The sequence below is a fragment of the Athene cunicularia genome (genome assembly GCF_003259725.1).
Source record: "Athene cunicularia isolate RWA chromosome 5 unlocalized genomic scaffold, athCun1 chr5_part2, whole genome shotgun sequence".
Lineage (NCBI taxonomy): Eukaryota > Metazoa > Chordata > Aves > Strigiformes > Strigidae > Athene > Athene cunicularia.
In genome coordinates, this window is record NW_020799102.1 from 874,788 (window position 1) to 894,781 (window position 19,994).

Genomic DNA, 19,994 nt, shown 5'->3' on the forward strand with positions numbered 1-19,994 from the left:
GGATTTTAGGAGGGACATAAAAGAATATGGTTGTCTATCAGGTGAATGTATTTAGCTTTTTGTGTACAAATGCTTCAAACATGGGGACTAAATGGGACTACATTTTAGTATAATGCAAGTATTAATGCAAAATCAAACCTGCACTTTAAATGGCACATCAGGATCTTTTGAGCAGAATGTTGATTTAGAAAGGAAAAACTTGCTTAGGAGGGCTAGGTAAAAGAAAAAGCGAGGAGGTATTGCCTTCTGTTTTATGGTGTCCTAAATGTGCTTTAAGGTTCAAAACATAGTAGGAGATAGGACCACAATCCAGAGAAGAGATGAAATGTGTAATAAGAGACCAACTTGGTTAGATCAGGAGCTCTCTAATGAGCTTAAACTGCAGGAGGATTGCTCAGAAGGGTGGAAAGTAGGTCAAGTTCTAAAGGGCAAATAGAAAAGAAATTTATGTAGGAACAAAACTGGAAGGCCAAGGCACAAGAAGAGATGTTATTCTCAAAGAACATAAAGGGCACTAAGGAGGCATCATAAGTACACCGAGGAGGAGAAGGAGGATGAAGGAAAGAATTTGTTCACTGCTCATTTTGGAAGAAAATTAATAAGAGATGACACTGAGAATTCTTAAATGTTTAATGATTTTTCTTCAGTCTTTATTGAAAAGGTTAACTGTGATCAGCAGGCTAACGCAATTAGCACGAGCATAAAGGAGTAAGAACGCAGGCTAGAATAAGAAAACATGAACAGAAATGAGACTTCTTAGACAAGTTACATATTTTCAAGTCAGCTGGGCCTAATGAAATTCAAGGAATTGCAGATCAGTCAGAATAATTTCAATTCCCAGAAAGAGACTGGAACAAATAAGCAAGTAATCTATTTGCAACCACTTCCTAGGAGATAGCAGGGTAATTGCTAGCAGCCAGCATGGATTTGTCAAGAGCAAATCATGTCAAGCAACCCAATTTCTGTCGATCACAGGGTATCAGGCTTTGGGTCAGGGAGAAATGATAGCTCGCTCCTATATCTTGACTTTGGTTAAGTTCTTCACACTGTATCTACGGCATTCCCAGAGCAAACTGAGCGAGTTTTCTCATGTATTAGTAAAAATATACTCGAGATAATAGTGTGAGGCATCACTGTCAAAATAGAAATGTGCATGAAGAGATTTATTGGAGTTTGTCCTGAGTCTAGTACTTGGTTGGTGCTTTCATGTATGACTTACTAAACCTGTAGATGGTAAAAGCTGAAAGGAAGTGCAACTTTAAGAGATCAAGGACACAGTACCCAACAGTCTTTAGAGAAGAATCTTAAACTAACGCTACTTTTTTGTTCCCCCCCCAGTAAATCCAAGTGGAGATACTCAAACTGCATCACATAGTTGATTATTTCTGGTAAACTCTGTTTGAACAAATTCCTGTTCAATGTTACCAATCAATAGTAAGATTTTTTTTTTTTTTTTTAAGTGCTAATTTGCCCTATTAGGCCAAGGCCTTATTCATCATCTTCTGGATTCAGCTATCACAGTTTTTCCATTTTTGGACATGTACTGTGTGTAGTTTGTAAAGGGTCACTTTTCTGATATGTCTGGCGTTTCTAATGGATGAATTAGAACGGACAGAAGACTCTTCCCACCCCACTGACAGCTTTCAGTCTGGTTTCTCCAACCATTTACTTTTTGGTATTTTTTTTCCCCTATTGAGTTTGTTGCAAAAGTGATGGAAACAGTCTGAGGAGTTGGTGTCCTCAGCATGTTGTTGAGGCAGCATTTGACAGCAGCTGGGGCCATGAAGGAAGGTGCATGGATGTGGTGAGGGAGGTACATTGCTGCAGTAGGACTGAAGAGCAGAATTTCCTGCTGCAGGTGATGATGTGTACGCAGTGGTATGAGTTAGACTGTCCTTTCTTGGCCTTGCCTGACAAAATCTTCTGTTCTGCCTTTCATTCTCAGACCCTGAGCAGTCTGGGCGCTCACTTTGTGCACTGTGGTGGCAGACTGTTGAAATTGCTGGAGCTGCTGTTTTGCACCAGCTTAAATGTTAGGCTCAGTGTAATTAATTCAGCATCTTTAGAAGATCCCTGGAGTTCAGTTAGCAAACAGGAGATTGCCATCACTCCAGGGAAGGACTTTCCTCAGGCAGAGATTCATGAAAGTGTAGGAGTGATCCTATGAATTTCTGTGAAGAAATGAAACATTTTGTTTCCCAGCACTAAAAAAGCTTCTGTAAGCTTTTCAGTTCCAGAGCAAACAAGGTAGAGCACTACATAATATACTGACAGCTTCAAGTGTCCTACTTGTATAGTGCTGTTGCTTGTTTGGATGGAAGCCTTGTTTTTCATCGTTTGCTTACAAGGCAGTTGTGAGCTGTTGTGACCCTTTGTTCATCATTTTTAATTATAATAGCTTGGCAGAACAGAGGAGGGATGAAGTGTTGGAACAGCGTGGTCTTCACTGGACGGGAGTAAGATGCATTAGCAAAAACCAGACTAAGGGAGGCTGATTACTGAGAGTGCTACAGGGGAGAGATGAACCTTGTGTTGGAGTAGCAAGGTGATTTTTGCAGATAGAGCTTACGGCATGCTGTAACTTCTGAGAATATTCTCAGGAGCTTGCTGACCCTAAGTTACTGATGGAGTGTAGCACAATTTCAGCACCAGAGAGTCAGGAGTGCTAAAAACATCCTAATTCTGCTTTAATGTTGTCCTTTAGAATGCTAGTGCAGCAGCAGAATTCACTGCTCTGGCTGAAGGCACTGCTGCCTCTGGCAGAAGGATGCAACCCAGTGATTCCTTTTTTTTCTTTTTTATCCTCTCAGTAAAGAATAATGAAAAAAGACAGAAAAAATTACCTTTTTTTTTTTTTTCCCCCTAAATTCCTTGAGTTGTCTTTGACTAGACAAACAAAATCTCACCTTTGTCAAGATAAGCTGAGCCTCCGTTTTTACGACTCTTTTCCCCCTTCCCCTGTGTTTCGCAGACGGTGGTGAGGGGCAGCACTGTGGAAGTGGAAGGCTATATCTCTGGGTTACTCAACGACATCCAGAAGCTTTCTGCCATCAGTTCAAACACTCTGAGGGGCCGGAGCCCCACCAGCCGGAGGAGAGCACAGTCCCTTGGGCTCCTGGGGGAGGACAGACCCCCTGACATGTATCTTCAGAGTCCTGAAGCAGACTGGGCAGACAAATACGGAAACTACCTCAATTGCAATGGTGGGAGCAAGGTGACCCGGAGGCAGACTATGTGGCCAGATTACAAACCCCGGTTGGAAGGACAGTCTCATCCCAACGGTATGGTAATGAAAGCACAGTCCCTCGGGCCTTCAGAGTTCCAGGGTGCTGATGGCAGCTGCCTCCAGCGTGCCTCTGGTTTGCAGCACATGCCAACTCTACCTGGGGAGAGCGAGAAGGTGGGAAAAAAGAGCTCGGAAGAGTGCTGGCCTCAGCCTTGTCTTGTGCGACAAGCAAACTCCAGGCCCTCAGGGGAGGGCAGCCCTAGCTCCAAATCAAGGGAGAACAGCTTGAAGAGGAGGCTGTTACGCAGTGTATTCCCCTCATCCAGCGGCTCAAACAAGTCAGGCCCTTCCCTGCAGATAAAGGTAAAGTTACTCAGTATTTTTGAGTGAGTGCAATGTTGACTTTACAGTTCCAGAGGTTACTAACACAGCTGAACAAATTTAATTTGTTCAAACATCATGCAACCATCTGCTATTGTTATGATTAATGCTGGAATCAAAATAGTCCTGGACAAGGGAAACGTGTAGTCTGCCTAAGTTTCACAGAATATACTGCTAGGCAGAGCTCAAAATGGCAGCCAGATCTACATCGGAAGGGCTTGTGGTGGAGCTGTGCTTGCCGGAGTGTAGGCTGGGAAGGAGGTAGGGAACTTACTCATTTTTGCCCTTCTGTAGTAGTAAAGGCATGACTTAAATGCCGTTACACTAGCATAAATGTGCTTTTGCCATTTGGGAAATTGCCATAATTTACATTAGTAATGTATTCTTTTGCCTGTGCAAAGTAGAGCTACCTCAGGAGAGCTTGTTGGTTATAGCTGTATCTGCCAACCTGCCTGCAATAGGAACATTTCCATCAGCACCCGCAGTACTGTCAAACAGGAAATCTCGCTGTTGGTTTTTGGTAAGGATGGGACAGCTCATAGCTCCATCTCCCCCAGGAAAGCTATCCTGAATGAATGACTCACTTATTAAACTTGGAGAAAAGCTCTGGTTCCTGTTACGGGGTAGGAAATGTAGCCCTTCAGGCCACTGCTTCTAGCTCATCCCAGGCTAACCCGGCGCTCAGTGTCCCTGCACAGCTGCTGGGTGGTTTCAGAGGCTGCGCTGGGCTGGTGCGAGGCCAGGCTAATTCCTAGCAGGCGTGGAGCCCCTGAGCTGGGAGGAAGATGAGGGAACCGCTGGCCTGACAAAACGGACTGTTCTGAAGTGTATTGCAGAGTGGGGCGCTCTCTGACCCCTCCTTGCTAAGGGTGAGGCTCAAGGCTTCGACACAGCCTTTTCCCTGCAGATTCCCTTTCGGAGGGAGTGGGATTTTAAAGGAATGCACTTCTTGTGTAGCACAAACTACACTTACTGCTGTCCCTGATTCTGGGCTGATCTGTGCTGGCTGCAGGCCTGTCCCCGAGTACTCGGGAGAACTGACTGCTGCTTTCTTCTCTAGCGAGTGTATTTGCCGTGCCCCAGCGCTTACTTAACTGGAGGTTACCAGTCAAATGGTGTGTGCACATGGATGTGCTTGGGTGTGTTGGAACTGGAGCTGCTTGGGAGAGGAGAGGAGGAAAGACCTTGAGGTTATCTAGTCCATCTCCCTGCTCCAGTGGAGGAGCTGTGCCATCACTGGCAATTGTTTATCTAAACTGTTCTTAGCAGCCTTCAGTGATGAAATCCTCAGACTTCCTCACAAACGGAGATGATAATGTGTAATTGTGATGTGTAAGAAACGCAGAATTGCAGATGGAATGGCAAGGGGAGGCGAGTGCCTCAACAGGCAGCCTGTAGTCACCATGGCGAGGTCGAGTGCTCTCCCCTTTTGCCCTCATACTGGCGGGAGAAGTAGGAGAACCAGTGACAGATCAAAACGCCCAGAGACTGAAAATGTGTATATAGGGGCTGTCAAATTACAAGAGCAGGAAATAATACTTACGTGTGGTTAGACAACATGTGTGAGCTTGCATGCGTGTTGTGTGCCCTTTTGCGTGCTCTAGGTTATATAAACCCCCTTTTTTTTTTTTTCCTCTCTCCTGAGACAAAACAGGAGTTGGGAAATAAATACTTTGTTGTCATGAGCATGTCTCTACAGGACTGCAGGGGTGGAGCTGGTAAATGAGGAGGAAGTAACTTCTGACAGGCAGTTTGTGTTTGCACACTCCTGCACCCCGATGCCAGGAGCTACTAAATCGTATTTTCAGGCCCTGTGTGTGAAAATGAGCTACATGTGTGTTAGGCTTATGCAGATTTTACTGTTGACAGAAATCCTTGATTAAAAACCAAAGTGCATAGAATTAAATTCTATACAATTATTTTCTGTCTGAGAAAAAATGAGTGCTCTTTTAAAAAATTCTCTATTGGCAGTTTTCCGTTCCCATAGCCATATTATTAACTTTATTAATAATCTGAACTGTGAGAGAGAAAAAGCTTGTTGCTTTGAAGTTTTTATTTTGCCCTATAATATAAATGATTGGCTTGCTCTTTCTGAAGTTGCTACTTTGTCAGATCCACTATTATTTCAAGTATAACTAAGTATATAATGTATTTTATACCTAACCTGCTAGATGATGTTGAATTTTAATGAGTCACCATTTCCAGGGTGAGTATTAGCACTTCAGGATTTACCCTTCTTGGGAGACCTACGTATCGTGCTAGCATGGGAATGTGTATCCTGAAGCCACGCTGCCGCGGGCTGTGATCTTACTACATCTCATAAACTAAACAGGGTTGGGCCTGCTTGGTGCTTGAGTGGGAGGTCTCCGAAAGCCTCGAGTGCTCTGGGAAGGAGCGCTGCTAATCCAAATTCATTGCAGGTCAGTTTTGAGCCGGTGAGATGGCAAGGTGGCAGGTGGCTCTGTGTAGCTGGAGTCTCACGCTGGCCACGCACAGCTGTCCTGGTTTGTGGGTCTTTTCCCAAAACAGAGGGCTAATTCTGTGTCTGAGCGACAGGAACACTCCACAGGTACCAGTGGAAAGTGCAGAGAGTTTTCAGTAGGCAGAGTATAATTACCCAAAGGGAATTAGGCTAAGACATCAAAGTGATTTACAGCTTTGGCATGAATCCTCTTCCCTTTTATATATAGGAAGATCAGAGGCATGGAGGGATAAAGGATTTTCAAGTTCTCTGCAACACAGGTTGCCCCTGAGTTTTGGTGGCAAGGTTGGAATGCTTTTTAGCAGCTGTTGCGGGTTTGGTTTTTTTTCTGTGGGTTTTGGTTTTTAGTGGTTTTCTTTTAAAGCATGTGCTTTAAAAGGTCCCTTTTAAACTGCCTCAATTTAGAGGTCATTAAAGCATAGCACTCATCCTTTAACTGGTTCTTGAAAATCTGCATCCCTTAGTCATGCAGCAAGTGTTGGGCAGACCTGGAGACAAGAACCTAGAGCTCTTGGCTCCAGTCTGCTACACCTGAGTGGCATGACACCCAGCTGGCTCCCAACACTTCTTTCTTGTTAATCTAACCATTGCTTTTTCTTTCTTCCACTTTTGTGTTTGTTCTTCTCAAAGCCTAATGCTTTCTTCAGGCCCCAGCAATGGGGTTCACCACGCAGCCCTGCAGCCAAAGCCCAGTCTCTCCCATCAGATCAGCCTGCCTCGGATTTCCCCAGGATGATCTCAGAAGCTGGGACCCCCCAGAAATCACCAACGGTGGAGAAGGCAATTGCGGTGCCTCAAGGCCGGCCGTCACCCGCAGGGTCTCCCAGGAACCGGCAGACTCAGACTAGTTCTAGCAACCTTCACCTTCCCCAGGACTCTTCTGTGAAAGGGCAGCTGGCCAGTGAGGACCCGGTGGTTGTGACTCACGAGCAGTTCAAAGCTGCCCTTAGGATGGTTGTGGACCAGGGGGATCCCCGGACATTGCTGGAGAACTACGTAAAGATTGGCGAAGGGTCCACAGGTATTGTCTGTATCGCTCGAGAGAAGCACTCGGGGCGGCAGGTGGCTGTGAAAATGATGGACCTGAGGAAGCAGCAGCGCCGGGAGCTCCTTTTCAATGAGGTGAGTGTAGTGAGGAGAGGTGGGGCTCTGCTGTCCACTGTAAAGCCATGATAACAGTGTGGTAAAGAAGGGAAGAGCTGGAGACATCTTCCTTTTAATAGAATTATACTAGTACCAAAACAAAAAAAAAGACTGGGGGGACAGAGGCTACTGTGTTGTACTTGTAGGTTTGTATGTGCTTGCTTTGTTGGGTTGGGTTAAGTATTGTTAGTGCTTTTGTGGTGGTCACTTGTCCACTGTGTTTTTACAGGTGGTGATAATGAGGGACTATCAACACGTCAACGTAGTGGAGATGTACAAGAGCTATCTAGTGGGAGAGGAGCTCTGGGTGCTGATGGAGTTCCTGCAGGGGGGAGCCCTCACGGACATTGTGTCTCAGATCAGGTACGAAGCAAAGTCTGAAACCTCAACGCTCGTGTTCCCACCTGGCAGGCAAGAGCAGTAGAATGGAGATTTCTGGGAAGAAGAGTTTCGCTCAGAGATCTTGTATTTACAGTGCCCTAGAACTACTACACTTCCTAACTGTCATCCCTTTGAAGTATGCAGTAATACTTCTGATGTAGAAGGACATTTACAGGCCTGATCGGTTTACATACCCACTATTTATCTGCTTGATGACCTTCCCTGTAAAACATAGTACTGGTAAAAAGTATTGTTTACTGTATCTGTTGAATTCTGGCCAGGAAGGTCATTGAATAAGTATTAAAGAGCATGCAGAAGTAATTTTTGGTGGTGCAGCCTTGGTGAGGTTGAATCTGTGGCTAACTCCTCTGGAGAAGTGCAGCAGGGCCTTGAGATCTGGACTCCTTCCCAAATTTCATTGCCTAAAGATAGCAACTACTGAACACTCTCCTAAATTTGTTTTCTTATCCACACCACTTCATTAATGCCCAGAGCATTTCTGTATGGCAAAGAAGTTGTTCTCCAGTGGGCTCCAGAGTCCCACTCCCAGGGTGTTCTGGTGATGCAGTTATGACGATCGTGTCTTACCTGTGACCCTGGAGCACCCTCCTCCTACTTCCGAGCAGTCCTGTGAGGCTGTAAACTGGTGCAGGGAATGCCAATGAAAAGACTTGACCAAGAAAGTCTGTGTGATAAGGTTTCCTCTCTTGAAGATTCAGAATCTTAATTGGATTACAATTGGGTAGTATGGCTAACACTAATTATATTTACTTTTTAAAAATCACAGTGTACCTTTAATTCACTTATGTGCTTTGACTAGCCTTTACTGATCCTGCGGTGGATTTAAGGCATGTATCTTGCTCTGTTGGGTGCTCTGTTGGGTTCTCTGTTTTGCAAGCACATCTGTGATGTGTTTGGGAGGCATAAGAAAGCTCATTGTCCTCTGTAGCCTCCACAACCCACCTGTAAGGAGTGTCCTGGAGACACTTAGCTGGCCAGGCCCTCCCCCCAGCACTGAGCTCAGAGGCACATCTTGGGGGCTGAGAACCAAAGTACACGACTTAGTGACTCTTGCTCCTGGACAGGAAAAAGAACGGAATCCTGCAGAGTGCCGAGTTACGGCATTGCAGAGCCAGTGAAACCCTTGCAGCTCTTAGCTGGTATTGGAACCACTGGATCTACAGATAAAAAGAATTAAAATATTCTGAAGAGGTTTATGAAGGGTCTGTATAGTTTATATCCACCAGTGAGGCTAAATTCCATTGTGGGACCTCAGCCTAGATGGGAGTTATTTTAGAAAACCTTCTTTTGAACTTTTCAATGAATAGTGGAAACAGGATCTGTTATAACCATAACATTTATCAAAAGTAAGCTGCAAGCCTCAATCAGTTTTTCACAGGGAGGAAAATACCCTCATTCCACTCATTAAACATTTGCTGAAGGTGATAACTGATTTGCATCTCCAGGAGTGAGGTAATCCTCTAGTAATCTGTTTTACACTATGCAGTCACTTGACTGAAACCAAATTCCATACGTGACAAGCTGAAAGTACACCTCTTTGTTATCTTCTAGAACCACAGAGCTCAGAAGTGCATCAGCTTTTCTTGCAGCTCATGCACTGTGAAATGACAGGCACTGTTTCTCCACAGGTTAGGTTCTGTACTGGGGAAATCCCGCAGTTAGCCTTTGTCCCTCTCCCTTTACAGCTTAAACCATGCTGGCAAAAGTATCCCCCTGCCATCCTTCAGATAGATTTGCTGTCAGCGTGGCACGGTGCAGCCACAACAGGCAGTTGTCCTGGTCAGACGGTGGGTTTGGTGAAGATACAGAATACCAAACAAGCAATGGAAGGATAAATTTCTCAGCTGATGGTGCAACCTTCTCCGTGAATGGGTAGAAAGTGCTTTTATGTCTTCAGAAGATACTGGTACACTTTGCACAGTTCTGCTTCTGAGCGTGCTCTTCTCCTCAGTCTTACATTCAGACCTGGGTTAGAGGAGGTTTTATTTCTGTGTCCTCAACTGAGAGTTGTTTGAAACAACTGCTAGAGACAGGCTGAGAATCAAAAGTACTCAAATTGGGTACTTCAGCTATTTTTTGAAATACTTGACTTCTAGCATAGCTCAGTATAAATGTGCAGAGAACGCTGTCACTGTTCCCAGTTGTAGGAGATAATTTCTACCATTTTCACTTATATTTGATCATGAAGGTTCTTGTGTTGGTATTCCAAACAGCAAGAGCTTCTAAAAAGAAGGTCCTTGGTGCTCAGCCTTGGTGTACTAGCAGAGAGAGCGTTAAAATCCGGGAGTGTCCTCCCTGCTTGTGACCTGTGCTCCTTTAGTTGGGTATCAGAGGATCCAAAGTGTCCAGCTGCATGAAACCTATAATGGATCTCTGTGTTTGCCATCAAATCAGTCTTTAGATAAAGTTGCACAATAAACCTTGTGAACAATAGCTTTCTCTATTTGTGTAAAAAAAAAAAAAAAAAAAAAAAAAAGTCTCAACAGTTACTGCGGCACCTTGGCATGAAGACACAGCCTTGCCTACCAGAATTGCTTGAAACAGCATCTTGTGGAATGAATTTGGATACGAGATTTAAAATGCAATTTCTCTGTATTAGACTTATGAAAACTTAAAATTGCGAACCATCAAGACAAAAATGTTTTCCACAGTAAAAGACAGTCAAAGAAGAACAGTAAAAGTGAGATAGTTATGGTCATGGGGAACCAAGATACGTATCTGCAATTCAGAATTGCGCTGTGCCTTTGAAGAGGACCCGTGAGCAACTGCTGTCTGCTGCCCACTGTGATGCAGTTAAACTCCTGTGTCTTTAATTTCAGGCTAAATGAAGAGCAAATTGCGACAGTGTGTGAATCAGTGCTGCAGGCTCTGTCATATCTTCACTCTCAGGGTGTCATTCACAGAGACATTAAGAGCGACTCGATTCTTTTGACACTGGATGGAAGGGTACGTTTCTTCAGACAGATTGTTTCCTGTCTGTTGCTGCCACAGCCTTAGTCTGTCTCCTTATTTCCTTTCTGTTCACAGTCTCTTGTTTATACCTCATCCTCTTATTCCCTCTGTCTTGTCTTTTGGTGTTTCCCTCCCTGTTGTTTGAATATTATTTTTAAGGTTGGTTTCATTTCTCTTTGTACAGGTCAAACTCTCAGATTTTGGCTTCTGTGCTCAGATCAGTAAAGATGTACCTAAAAGAAAGTCCCTAGTAGGTACTCCCTACTGGATGGCTCCAGAGGTTATTGCAAGGATACCATACACTACCGAGGTACAGGACCACTTCCTTAATACTAGAAGAGGTAGAAAATTATATTATGGGTTGTTGCAGGAAAATAATTCTTGGCTTTTCTAGGAAGAGCTTCTAGAGTCTGTTTAAAATATAACTATACGACTATAAATACAACTATGACTACAGATTTGATTGTGCTGGTATCAATATTTCCTAAAACAGTAGAAGAACAGGTTGTTCTGCTTCCCGGAACAAGGTGTAAACTTATTCTATTCTTATACCTGAAGCTTGGCATAGACCTGTACCTGCTGTAGTGTGGACAGATGTTAGCCAGGAGCTGCCTGTGGTGTGATACGGATCAGCAAATCAATCAATGCCATGAAGGGAGGGGAGGAGCTGGGGGAAGGCACAGATGTGAGCCCTGAAATTATGGGCAGGTGGCAGGAGACTGATGAGTTTTGTTTACCAACCAACCAGGTGTAGCACAAGCAGTTACTTGCAGACCTTTACATGTTGCAACACCAGCGGGGCTCAGTTCTAGGTGGAAAGCTGTCTTTGTCAAACTGCAGTAAGGAGGCCGATAGCATCAAGCGGGTTAATGTTTTACTCTCTCAGTGCCATTTTGTCATGGGTGGGGTGTTGCTCTTTGTGAAAGCTTCAAGGCAGGGACCTGTTGCTCTGAACGGTGTGTATTGATGTGCCATTGGCTCCCACAGGTGGATATCTGGTCTCTGGGAATCATGGTGATAGAGATGGTGGATGGAGAACCCCCTTATTTCAGTGATTCTCCAGTCCAGGCAATGAAGAGACTCCGTGACAGTCCTCCTCCCAAGCTGAAAAACTTCCACAGGGTGAGCACACTGGCAAGCGCTCTTAAACCTGATGGTTATCATGGGGAAACATCCGTATCAGCCGTTCCCAGTAAAGCTGGCTGTGAAAGTCATCTTGCTAGGACATGTTTCTGGGGGAACTTCTTTGGCCCCAGTGCCTCAGTGGACGTGAGCTGCTGCTGACAGCTAGTGGCTGCTTTGGGAAATAGCCCTGATAATGTGAGGTCACTTGGGCATCAACCTGCTAATGCAAATCAAAGCTGCTTCAGGCGGGCCCGGCAGTTAATATCCTGCTGATGTCGATAGAGTAGCTCATCTTCTAGGGAAGTAAACAGGAGGATCCTTGCTCTTGAGAGTTTCTGGCTGTGCAGCTTTCAGGGCTGCAAAGGCTGTGTTATGGTCAGAGCCGGGGAGCTCAGTGCAGACAGCAGCTCATGGAGACACTGCAGCTGCTTTGAAGATGAACTCAGCTTCATGGTTTCTTATGAAAAAGTAGCAGTGACGTACGAAATACAGTGATTACCTTTTAGTCACCACTTAGAGCAGTCCTCCTTTCATTTCAGTCCAAGCCTCTGAGATCAAATAGCTTCTGCAGCATTCTGAGCTATCTGGCCTTTCCAATTAATCAGAATATCTGCAGCTGCTAAAACTGAATTATTTAACAGAGTAGACTGCTGAACTAACAGCATACACTCAAACATCAACAGCTGCTCTTCCTTCTTTGCCTTTGCAACGCTAATTAAAATTTCAAGGTCACGTTCTGGACCCAGAGCTTGCACCCTTGGGTGGTGTAAGGCCCCTTCTGCCCTGGGTCACACACTGTCCTTGGTGAGGTGACCCGACCACGGGCTGCAGAAGCCAGAGCTGTTTACACTCTTGCTCTGTTCCATTTTGCCCTGGGAAGCAAACTGGCTTCCAGCAGAGTCCGGGTTGCTGGGCTGGTGGCCATCCTCACCTCTCCCCACGGTGAGCGGAGCTCAGCACCAGCAGTGGGTCCAGCCTTCCATTCTGATCAGAGTGAAGGCTCCCTGTGCCAACCACTGTGGTACTGGGTGCAGCGGGTTAAACGGACGTCACCTGGGATAATCTCTGCCGCTTTCCTAAAGCAGAACTAGATTTACTGATAGGAGCTGGATCCTGGCACTTGTGGTTAGCTGTGTTGTGCCTTCTCCCTCTAGCAATCACAGTGAAGTCGTTCAAAGCACTCATGCAGTAAGAATTAGCTCAGTGTGAACAGGATTTCATGATCTACTTCTGAGTTAACTGGAGCTGGGAAAATGCCCCCAGTCTAAAGTGGGTATAATTAGTGGCATTAAAATGAATAAACATATACCAAGTTCATTTTTTATTCACTTTTAATGATGCAGATGATTACCACCAGCAAGAGATGTGCAGTGCCTGTAAGTGGTTCTTGGGTCTGGCTACTCAACAGGCTTTTACACATCTTTCAAGGATAAACCTGCTGAGGTCATTTAGTTTTTTGGTACACTGCTGCAGTTGCTTCATCTCCTTGTACTGGCAGCATCAGGTTTCCAGACTCTCAAAGCCTATTTAACTGCTTTTTCCACAATCTATGGCCAGTAAAAGAATTAATTGATCAGCCCTTCACACCCAAGTGATGTGCCTCAGGTAGCAGGAATTCTGTTGAATTTTTGAGCTGAAATAAAGAAGAGATTAAATAACCAAATGGGAAACAAAATTAACTTAAATGGAAGGACATGGCAGGCAGTCTTGTCTTAATTTGCTGTGCCCCATTAGAAAGAAAACAACCTGTGTAAATATTGTGCCTACTGGTGGCAGAAAGTTATTACTGTCACATAAAAAGCATTCTGTCTCACGTTACACTTCTGCGCAAAAGCAGGGTTACGAAGTTGAAATGTACAGGAGCCTTTTTAACCAAACCTACCTCAGCAACCTGTTGCTGCATGAGCTGTTGCCTGGTTCCTTATGGGATTGACTCGGTTGGTTGCTTTTTCACAGACCTCCCCAGTTCTGAGAGACTTCTTGGAAAGGATGTTGACACGAGATCCACTAGAAAGAGCAACGGCACAAGAACTTCTGGATCACCCCTTTTTGCTCCAGACAGGACTTCCAGAGTGCCTGGTGCCCCTTATCCAACAGTACAGAAAGCGTACCTCTACCTGCTGACTTGACGTAAGGGGAAATGCTAGGAAAAATAATGGTTATTTTTAAAAAGTCAAGAGACCAGGCAGTCTCATCTTGTGAATGGTGCTTGGGACTTGTCAGTGATCGTTTTAGAGGATGAATGTGAATACTGTCCTTGCATTCTCAGCCTTTTGTGGCTTCTCTGTTGCTGAAGACAATCAATACATACTAGATCCAAATAAGACCAAGTATGTCTCAAGAATAAAGTGAGTGTTTCATGGCTTGTGGATGGCTTCTTCCGAAGAATGGCATTTTAAAGTGGAGTCTGAAGTTGTGTATCTGAATGTCTGCAAGTTCCCGCAAACCTTGGCTGCTGACTACTGAACTGGAACAATATTTCCCAATTACAAATGTGATCTTTGTTTCCTTTGTTGTACACTGGAGTCTTGAGCTGACTCAAATGTACGTTTTCAGGCACAGACCCCTTTAAACTCTCAAACAATGCACAAAGACTTGACAATTTTTTCCTCTGAGACTTTTTCACAGATTATTTTAATTTCCTTCAGTTAAATGTGGACCTAGAAAACTGTACATATTTTCTTAGGGAGCAGATGTGATATGTATATATTTGTTTCTAAATGGCTCTTGCATCAACATGCTTCTCTTTTGCTGAGGAATATGTATGGTTTAGTGGTCAATCTTGAATCCATTTCATGATCTTTTGGAGGGAGAAACCCATGGATACAGGCCTCAAAACAGACTCTGTGATGACAGGTGTTCTCACCACCAGGATCTTGGGGTTGAAAATTCACAATATGCGACACCTCCAGTGCTGGTTGGAGTGGAGAGTCTGTGAAAGCTTGTTCCTGTGTTTGGTTTCCAGGAACCTTTCTTTCCCAGTCCTTTCTCCCGAGAGAGGCTGAGAAGTGCTGCCCTGAGACAATTGTTGCGCAGCACTTTGGGAATGCTCCAGGAGACTGAATGAAAACGTTTCAGCCGCCCTGCACATCCCAGGAGAGATTTTTGTGTTTGTGTGAGGTGGTTTGTTGAGCCTCTGCCTCCCCCGCTTGCTACTGCAGAGCATGGGGAGAAGAGAAACTTTTGGTGTATGTTTCATTATTGGTATGCCCTTCCCCACCATCCCTTTGCTTTCATTCAGAAGGTTACTGGTTGTCTAAACAGCTCTTTCAGTTATTTTAAAATAGATTTAGGTATTTTGTATGATACACTTTCTGAGCAGTGAGATAGTCAAGGTAATTGGACTCTAGGTCAGGATGTAACATTGTACAGTAATGGTGTGTATTGTTGTGAGGTCTCAAGAATATAATCTTACATGTGGAACTGGGATCCTATTTTGAAACTCCAGATACACATTTATTGGAATTTAAGTTATTCTTTGGACAGTCCTACTGTCTCAGAAACTAACCTCATACTTGCATTTTCTTCAGAAGATGTTAACAATCTCTGTCCTCTGCTATTTACTCCAGTTACAGATCCTGCTTCAGAATTGAAGCCACAGTTGATTACTTGAAGTAATTTGGGATGGAATTCATCTGCACTGATGCCAGCCATCTAAATGGTGGGCACCCAGTCTGTGAAGCATATAGGTTGGCTCTGTAGACCAAGGTGAGAGGAACACCTCCAGGGGGTGATTCATCATCTCAGATACCTGCTGAAGGATGAAATCGCTGTCTCTCGATCCCGCTCTGCCTCTGGCCCGCAGAGCAATCGTAGGTGGTTTGCCTAGACTGGATGCCTAAGTTTGGGGCTGATGAAGTTGGTTGAAATGAATTTATTTAGCTCCTCCTTAGCTGCACTGGGAAATTTTTGATGTAAAATGTTTCTGTATTCCAGATATACTGCTTTTTTTAATGCAAAAGAGCAGGGCTTTGAAAAGATTTATAATTTGAAACAAATGATCCTGCTCGTCTGTAGTTGTGAATCCTTTGCACTTGTGTTTTAAATTAAAGTAGATCTTGATTTATTCATAAGCCTGTTGCGGTGCTGAGATGCTTTAAAGTATGTCTACAGTTCAGAGATGTAAGGAAAGTGTGAACCTTCAAGTCTGGTCTGACTTACCTTTTCTATGGCTATGTGGCTTTTGACACAAGAAGAGACTGTAGCAGAAGCCTGGATCCTGAAACAAACTTTACTTGAAGACAGGGATGACAGGTTTAACATTTAACACCATTTTCTACTTTGGCCCAAGTCTGACTAAACAGTGAGGGAAGGTCCCTGAAAGGTTGCACTCAAGTATCTTATGAAATTTTAAAAACTCATTACCGTATTTGTGAAGAATGCAGAAAGCATCCATCTTCCTGTCCAATATAGAATTAAGTGTCTGATTCTTGTGTTTCTCTCTTTACAGTTCGTGCATGGCATATCACCAATTAATTGCTCCATTACTTAGATGACTCTGGAATCAAGTATAAATCCTAAGATAAACCTAGATTAGTTAAAAGATTGAAGCTCTGTCTCCAGGGCCAACACCTCCTTCCCCAAGGAACCAGGCGGCCAGTCAGGAGAATTAGATGAGCAGAGCAGGTTTGTAATTTGTGCTAGAATAGTATTCAGGAGTGAGATTTCTTGTATGCTAAGTGATATCTAAGTATATAACATAACGTAGCTGCTTCTCTGAAGAGTCCATAGCCTACTCAGTGGGTAATTATGCTTTGAAATGTTTTCTCTGACTGTTTTTCCGTGTATGCTTTCAACAAGGTTACGCTTACGTCTCAGGGTTTTCTGTTGTTTTGTGTCATGTTTCACCTGAATCATTCCCTTTTATTTTTCCTTCCCGTCAGCCTTGCTAGCATCGAGTCTTTTCCACGGTGCCATAGCCCTGGCAATCAGCATATAGCAGGCCTTTGAAGGTGGCAGGTTGAATTTATATGAACAATTTGCTGAATCAAACGGGGAGTCTGTGGCTGCTGTCATCTCCCAGTTGTGCTTGTTTATGTATGATGGTGCCTGTCCTCCTCAGTCAGGGCTCTGTGCTATTGAATGCAGCAGCTTATTAGCTCATTTGTTTCAGAACAGGACAAATCTTTCTCTAGAGGCCCCTATCTTTTAACCAGTGATTACAGAAGGGCCCTAGATCAAATGAGGCTTCCGACTTTTAAGATTGTTCAGTCTGGGGAGAAGAATCCTGTGCTTCCCCCTGGAGCCTGGAGAAAGCATTTTGCTGTGCCCTAGTCCTAGTCTATGAATGGGGATAATAATAAGTAGTGAATCTTGATCGTGTGGGGCAGGAGAGGGTCTCTAAAACACAGTAGCTTTTGGGCAGCAATTCCTTCTGTAGTAGCAATGGTCATGTCAGCAGTGTATCTTTGTTACGGAGGTAGAAGTTAATTTTGGATCATTCAGTACAAATTGAGCCTGAACTGTGGCTCTCAACTGGATGCAGTTTGTAGGAATATCTAGAGCAGCTTGTGGTATGCAGAGTGGCCGTGAACTATGTGAAGGTAAAGTTTCCTGTAATTGCAGCAGAGGGAGCAGAGAGAACTGCCCGTACACACTGTCCATCCTTCAGTTAAAAACTGCAGCATTGTCGTTGTGCAGACTGGAAGGAAATGAGTCCCTGTTGCTTACAAAGGAGGCCAGGACTGCCAGACATTTGTTTGGAGCTGTGAAGAGACATCAAAGGCTTCTGGGTCCCTCACTGCCTAGGGAGTGATGATAGAAATACAGCTAAAGCAACCAGCTAACAAGCATTTTCTGGCTATTTGCTTCTCAACGTTTGGTTGACAGCATCATATTCATAGGCATCTGCATCTATTCACCACAGCAAACTGATTTGCTTTCCACAGCAAACTGATTTGCTTTAGCAGTGACCTTCAGGCTGTCACTCGTGTCTGTGAAGTGCTCTGAAAACGTGAAGGGCATGACAATAACAAAGGCACTCGCAGCCTGCCGAGGGGAGCCGCGATCGCCCAGACTTCCCCACTGCCACCAGTTCCCACTGGATGGTGAAGAGACTTTCCCCTGGCTTGGGCTTCTCGTCTGAAAGTGTGTGCCATGTTAGTGTTTTAGGTTTTCTTTCTTTTTCTTCTTAAATATTGGTGCTGAATTCTCATGAGGGACCTGCCTGCAAAGGTGTTGGCTGAGAGACGAGTTTGACTGCTGTGTCTTTTGATAGTAAATGCTCTTGTTTTAGAGAGTCCCTGCGCTGATCCTTCAGGTACGGTGTCTTGTGTTTGTACCCCTTGTTGTGGTTGGAGTCCTCCTTTGCTTAGGGATCCCCATTATTTAATTTTTTTTAAGACTAGAGTACAAAGTTTGGGCTCCTGGAAGAGTATTTTGGGCCAGAGAACTTAGTGGTAGAGAAAGAGATTTAGAATATGTCACATAAAAGATGAAAATGTGGAAAGAATCTAAGATGGTGCCTAAGTGTTTGACTGGCACTCTTGTCTTAAATTAATATTGAATTTGGTTTCTGTATGTAGCAGCCTCATTTTCAGAGGCCTCTCAAGATCCAGCTACCATGTCACCCTGTGGGCAGCAAGTGTTCTGCGGTAAGCAGAAACATAGGCAGGGCTGCACAGCTGCATGAAGAAGTCTTCAAGGACACCCAAATCTGTGGGAAGAAATAGTCTGGAAAGTCAGAAGGTGGCATTTCTCCTCGAGAGTATGTAAGTAACCAGTAACTGGTGTGACTCTGTGAGGGATGGTCAGAATTCAGTGTGTGTTGTGTAAAACCTCTCTGGTAATATTTGGTTTATTGCCTTTATTTACTTTTGTCCATTTCTCATCTTGCAGAAGTTTCATCCCATTCTGTGTAGAGGCAGTGTTCTGCCCAGAGGAGTGTTGGCACGCCTGGCCTCTGAGGCACGAAGGCTGCTTCGCTTCAGGGAGAAAGGTGGTGATGCAGAACGTGGTCTGTACTTCGTCCAAGATGTGGCTTTGCTTACAGTTAGTGATTCTTCCACAGATGCTTTGAAAAGTACATTTAGAAAATATTTTTTTAGCACTAAGATGTAATCTGTGTGAAACAGTCCACCTGTTTTTCATGAAATTCTGCATAAATCACCTGATAGAGCTCTGCCAGGGCTTTGTTTAATAACACAAGGGTTGCAGAATAGAAACTGTGATGTGGTGTAAGGGTACGAGTCATCACGGTGTGTTTTCTTCCCCAGGCTTCAAACATCAGAGGACATTAATAACATGAATCCAAACTGCTGAAGTTAAGTTTCCTTACATGTGTGTCATAGAATAGCTGAGCTATGATTGCTTTTTGAAATGTCCACACCTTTAAAAAAGCCTTTTACTCTGGTGTTGTTTCAGCCCTTGCTTTGGCCAAGGAATTTGTGTCATTCAAAGGCTGTCGGAGCACTGACATTCTGCTTGGAGAGGATGGTAAAAAGAGCTAAAGAAGTCAGAAGAGGAGAGGAATGTGTTCAGGCTGCTGTATTCCCTCAGAATGCTCACAGACAGTATGAGAGCCCTCACTGAAGGGTGCTGCTGAGGAGCTGGAACGGTGCAGTAATGGGAGGATGGAAATAAGCTGGAAATAAAGTGCTGGGGGAGTTGGGGTGGGCTGAGGGGAAGGAGTCTGTGGTGTCCTTGCACGGGCTGCAGTCAGGCCAGTGCTGTGGGTGAGGAGCAGCCTTTGGAGTGAGATTGAACCTGCCCCACCTGGCTCAGGGCATTTGTGCTGTCTGGAGGAAGAGAGTCCTTCCCCTTTTCACTGCAGCTGGTATTGTCCCTGTGAGACACCTGTTTCTGCTTCTTCGGGTGGTGGTGTCAGGGGAGGGAGGAGTGAAAGCTTCCACTAACTCAGGCCCTGCTGTTCTGCCCTGGCTTTATGTGTCTGTCTCTGTAACAGGTTTATTCTGTTGGGTTCATTCACTGTAGGGCTTTAGAGGAAAAAAAGTAACCCCTGGTGCTTTGGCAGTGTGCGGAGAGAGGGAGGCACCCTGTGTTTGGTCTGAGCAGGGTGTCTGGGTTGCCTCCAGAGAGAGATGGGATGAACTGTCCTTCAAAATAACCCCTGAAAAACTTCTCAGGAGGGGTTTGGGTGGCCAGCATGGAGTGGGTGGCTGAAGCTGGCGACAAACCCCTCCTTTAGCCAGCACAAGAGCTGTGTTTGCTGTGCTGGGTGCTGTGTGCGGCAGGAGGGAGGGATAAACACCAAACCATTCAGCCTGTGTTGAGCAACGTGTGTCACCTAACGACATTCAGAACGGGCAGTGGCTGTTGTGCCCC

General features: G+C 44.7%; 1 protein-coding gene across 8 annotated transcripts in view; it reads left to right on the plus strand.

Annotated features, from left to right (window-relative positions):
* Positions 1–15,784, plus strand: part of PAK6 (p21 (RAC1) activated kinase 6) — a 30,217-nt gene extending 14,433 nt beyond the window's left edge. For 6 of the 8 annotated variants that reach the window (XM_026850252.1, XM_026850255.1, XM_026850253.1 and 3 more), the window contains 7 exons: positions 2,972–3,589; positions 6,720–7,211; positions 7,462–7,595; positions 10,454–10,580; positions 10,771–10,896; positions 11,574–11,708; positions 13,668–13,835. In XM_026850252.1, the coding sequence (XP_026706053.1) occupies positions 2,972–3,589; positions 6,720–7,211; positions 7,462–7,595; positions 10,454–10,580; positions 10,771–10,896; positions 11,574–11,708; positions 13,668–13,835 (1,800 nt within the window). Of the gene's footprint in view, positions 1–2,971; positions 3,590–6,719; positions 7,212–7,461; positions 7,596–10,453; positions 10,581–10,770; positions 10,897–11,573; positions 11,709–13,667 lie in introns of all 8 variants that reach the window. The other 2 variants (XM_026850258.1, XM_026850254.1) reach the window with 2 other exon arrangements.
* The last annotated feature ends 4,210 nt before the right edge of the window (positions 15,785–19,994 follow it).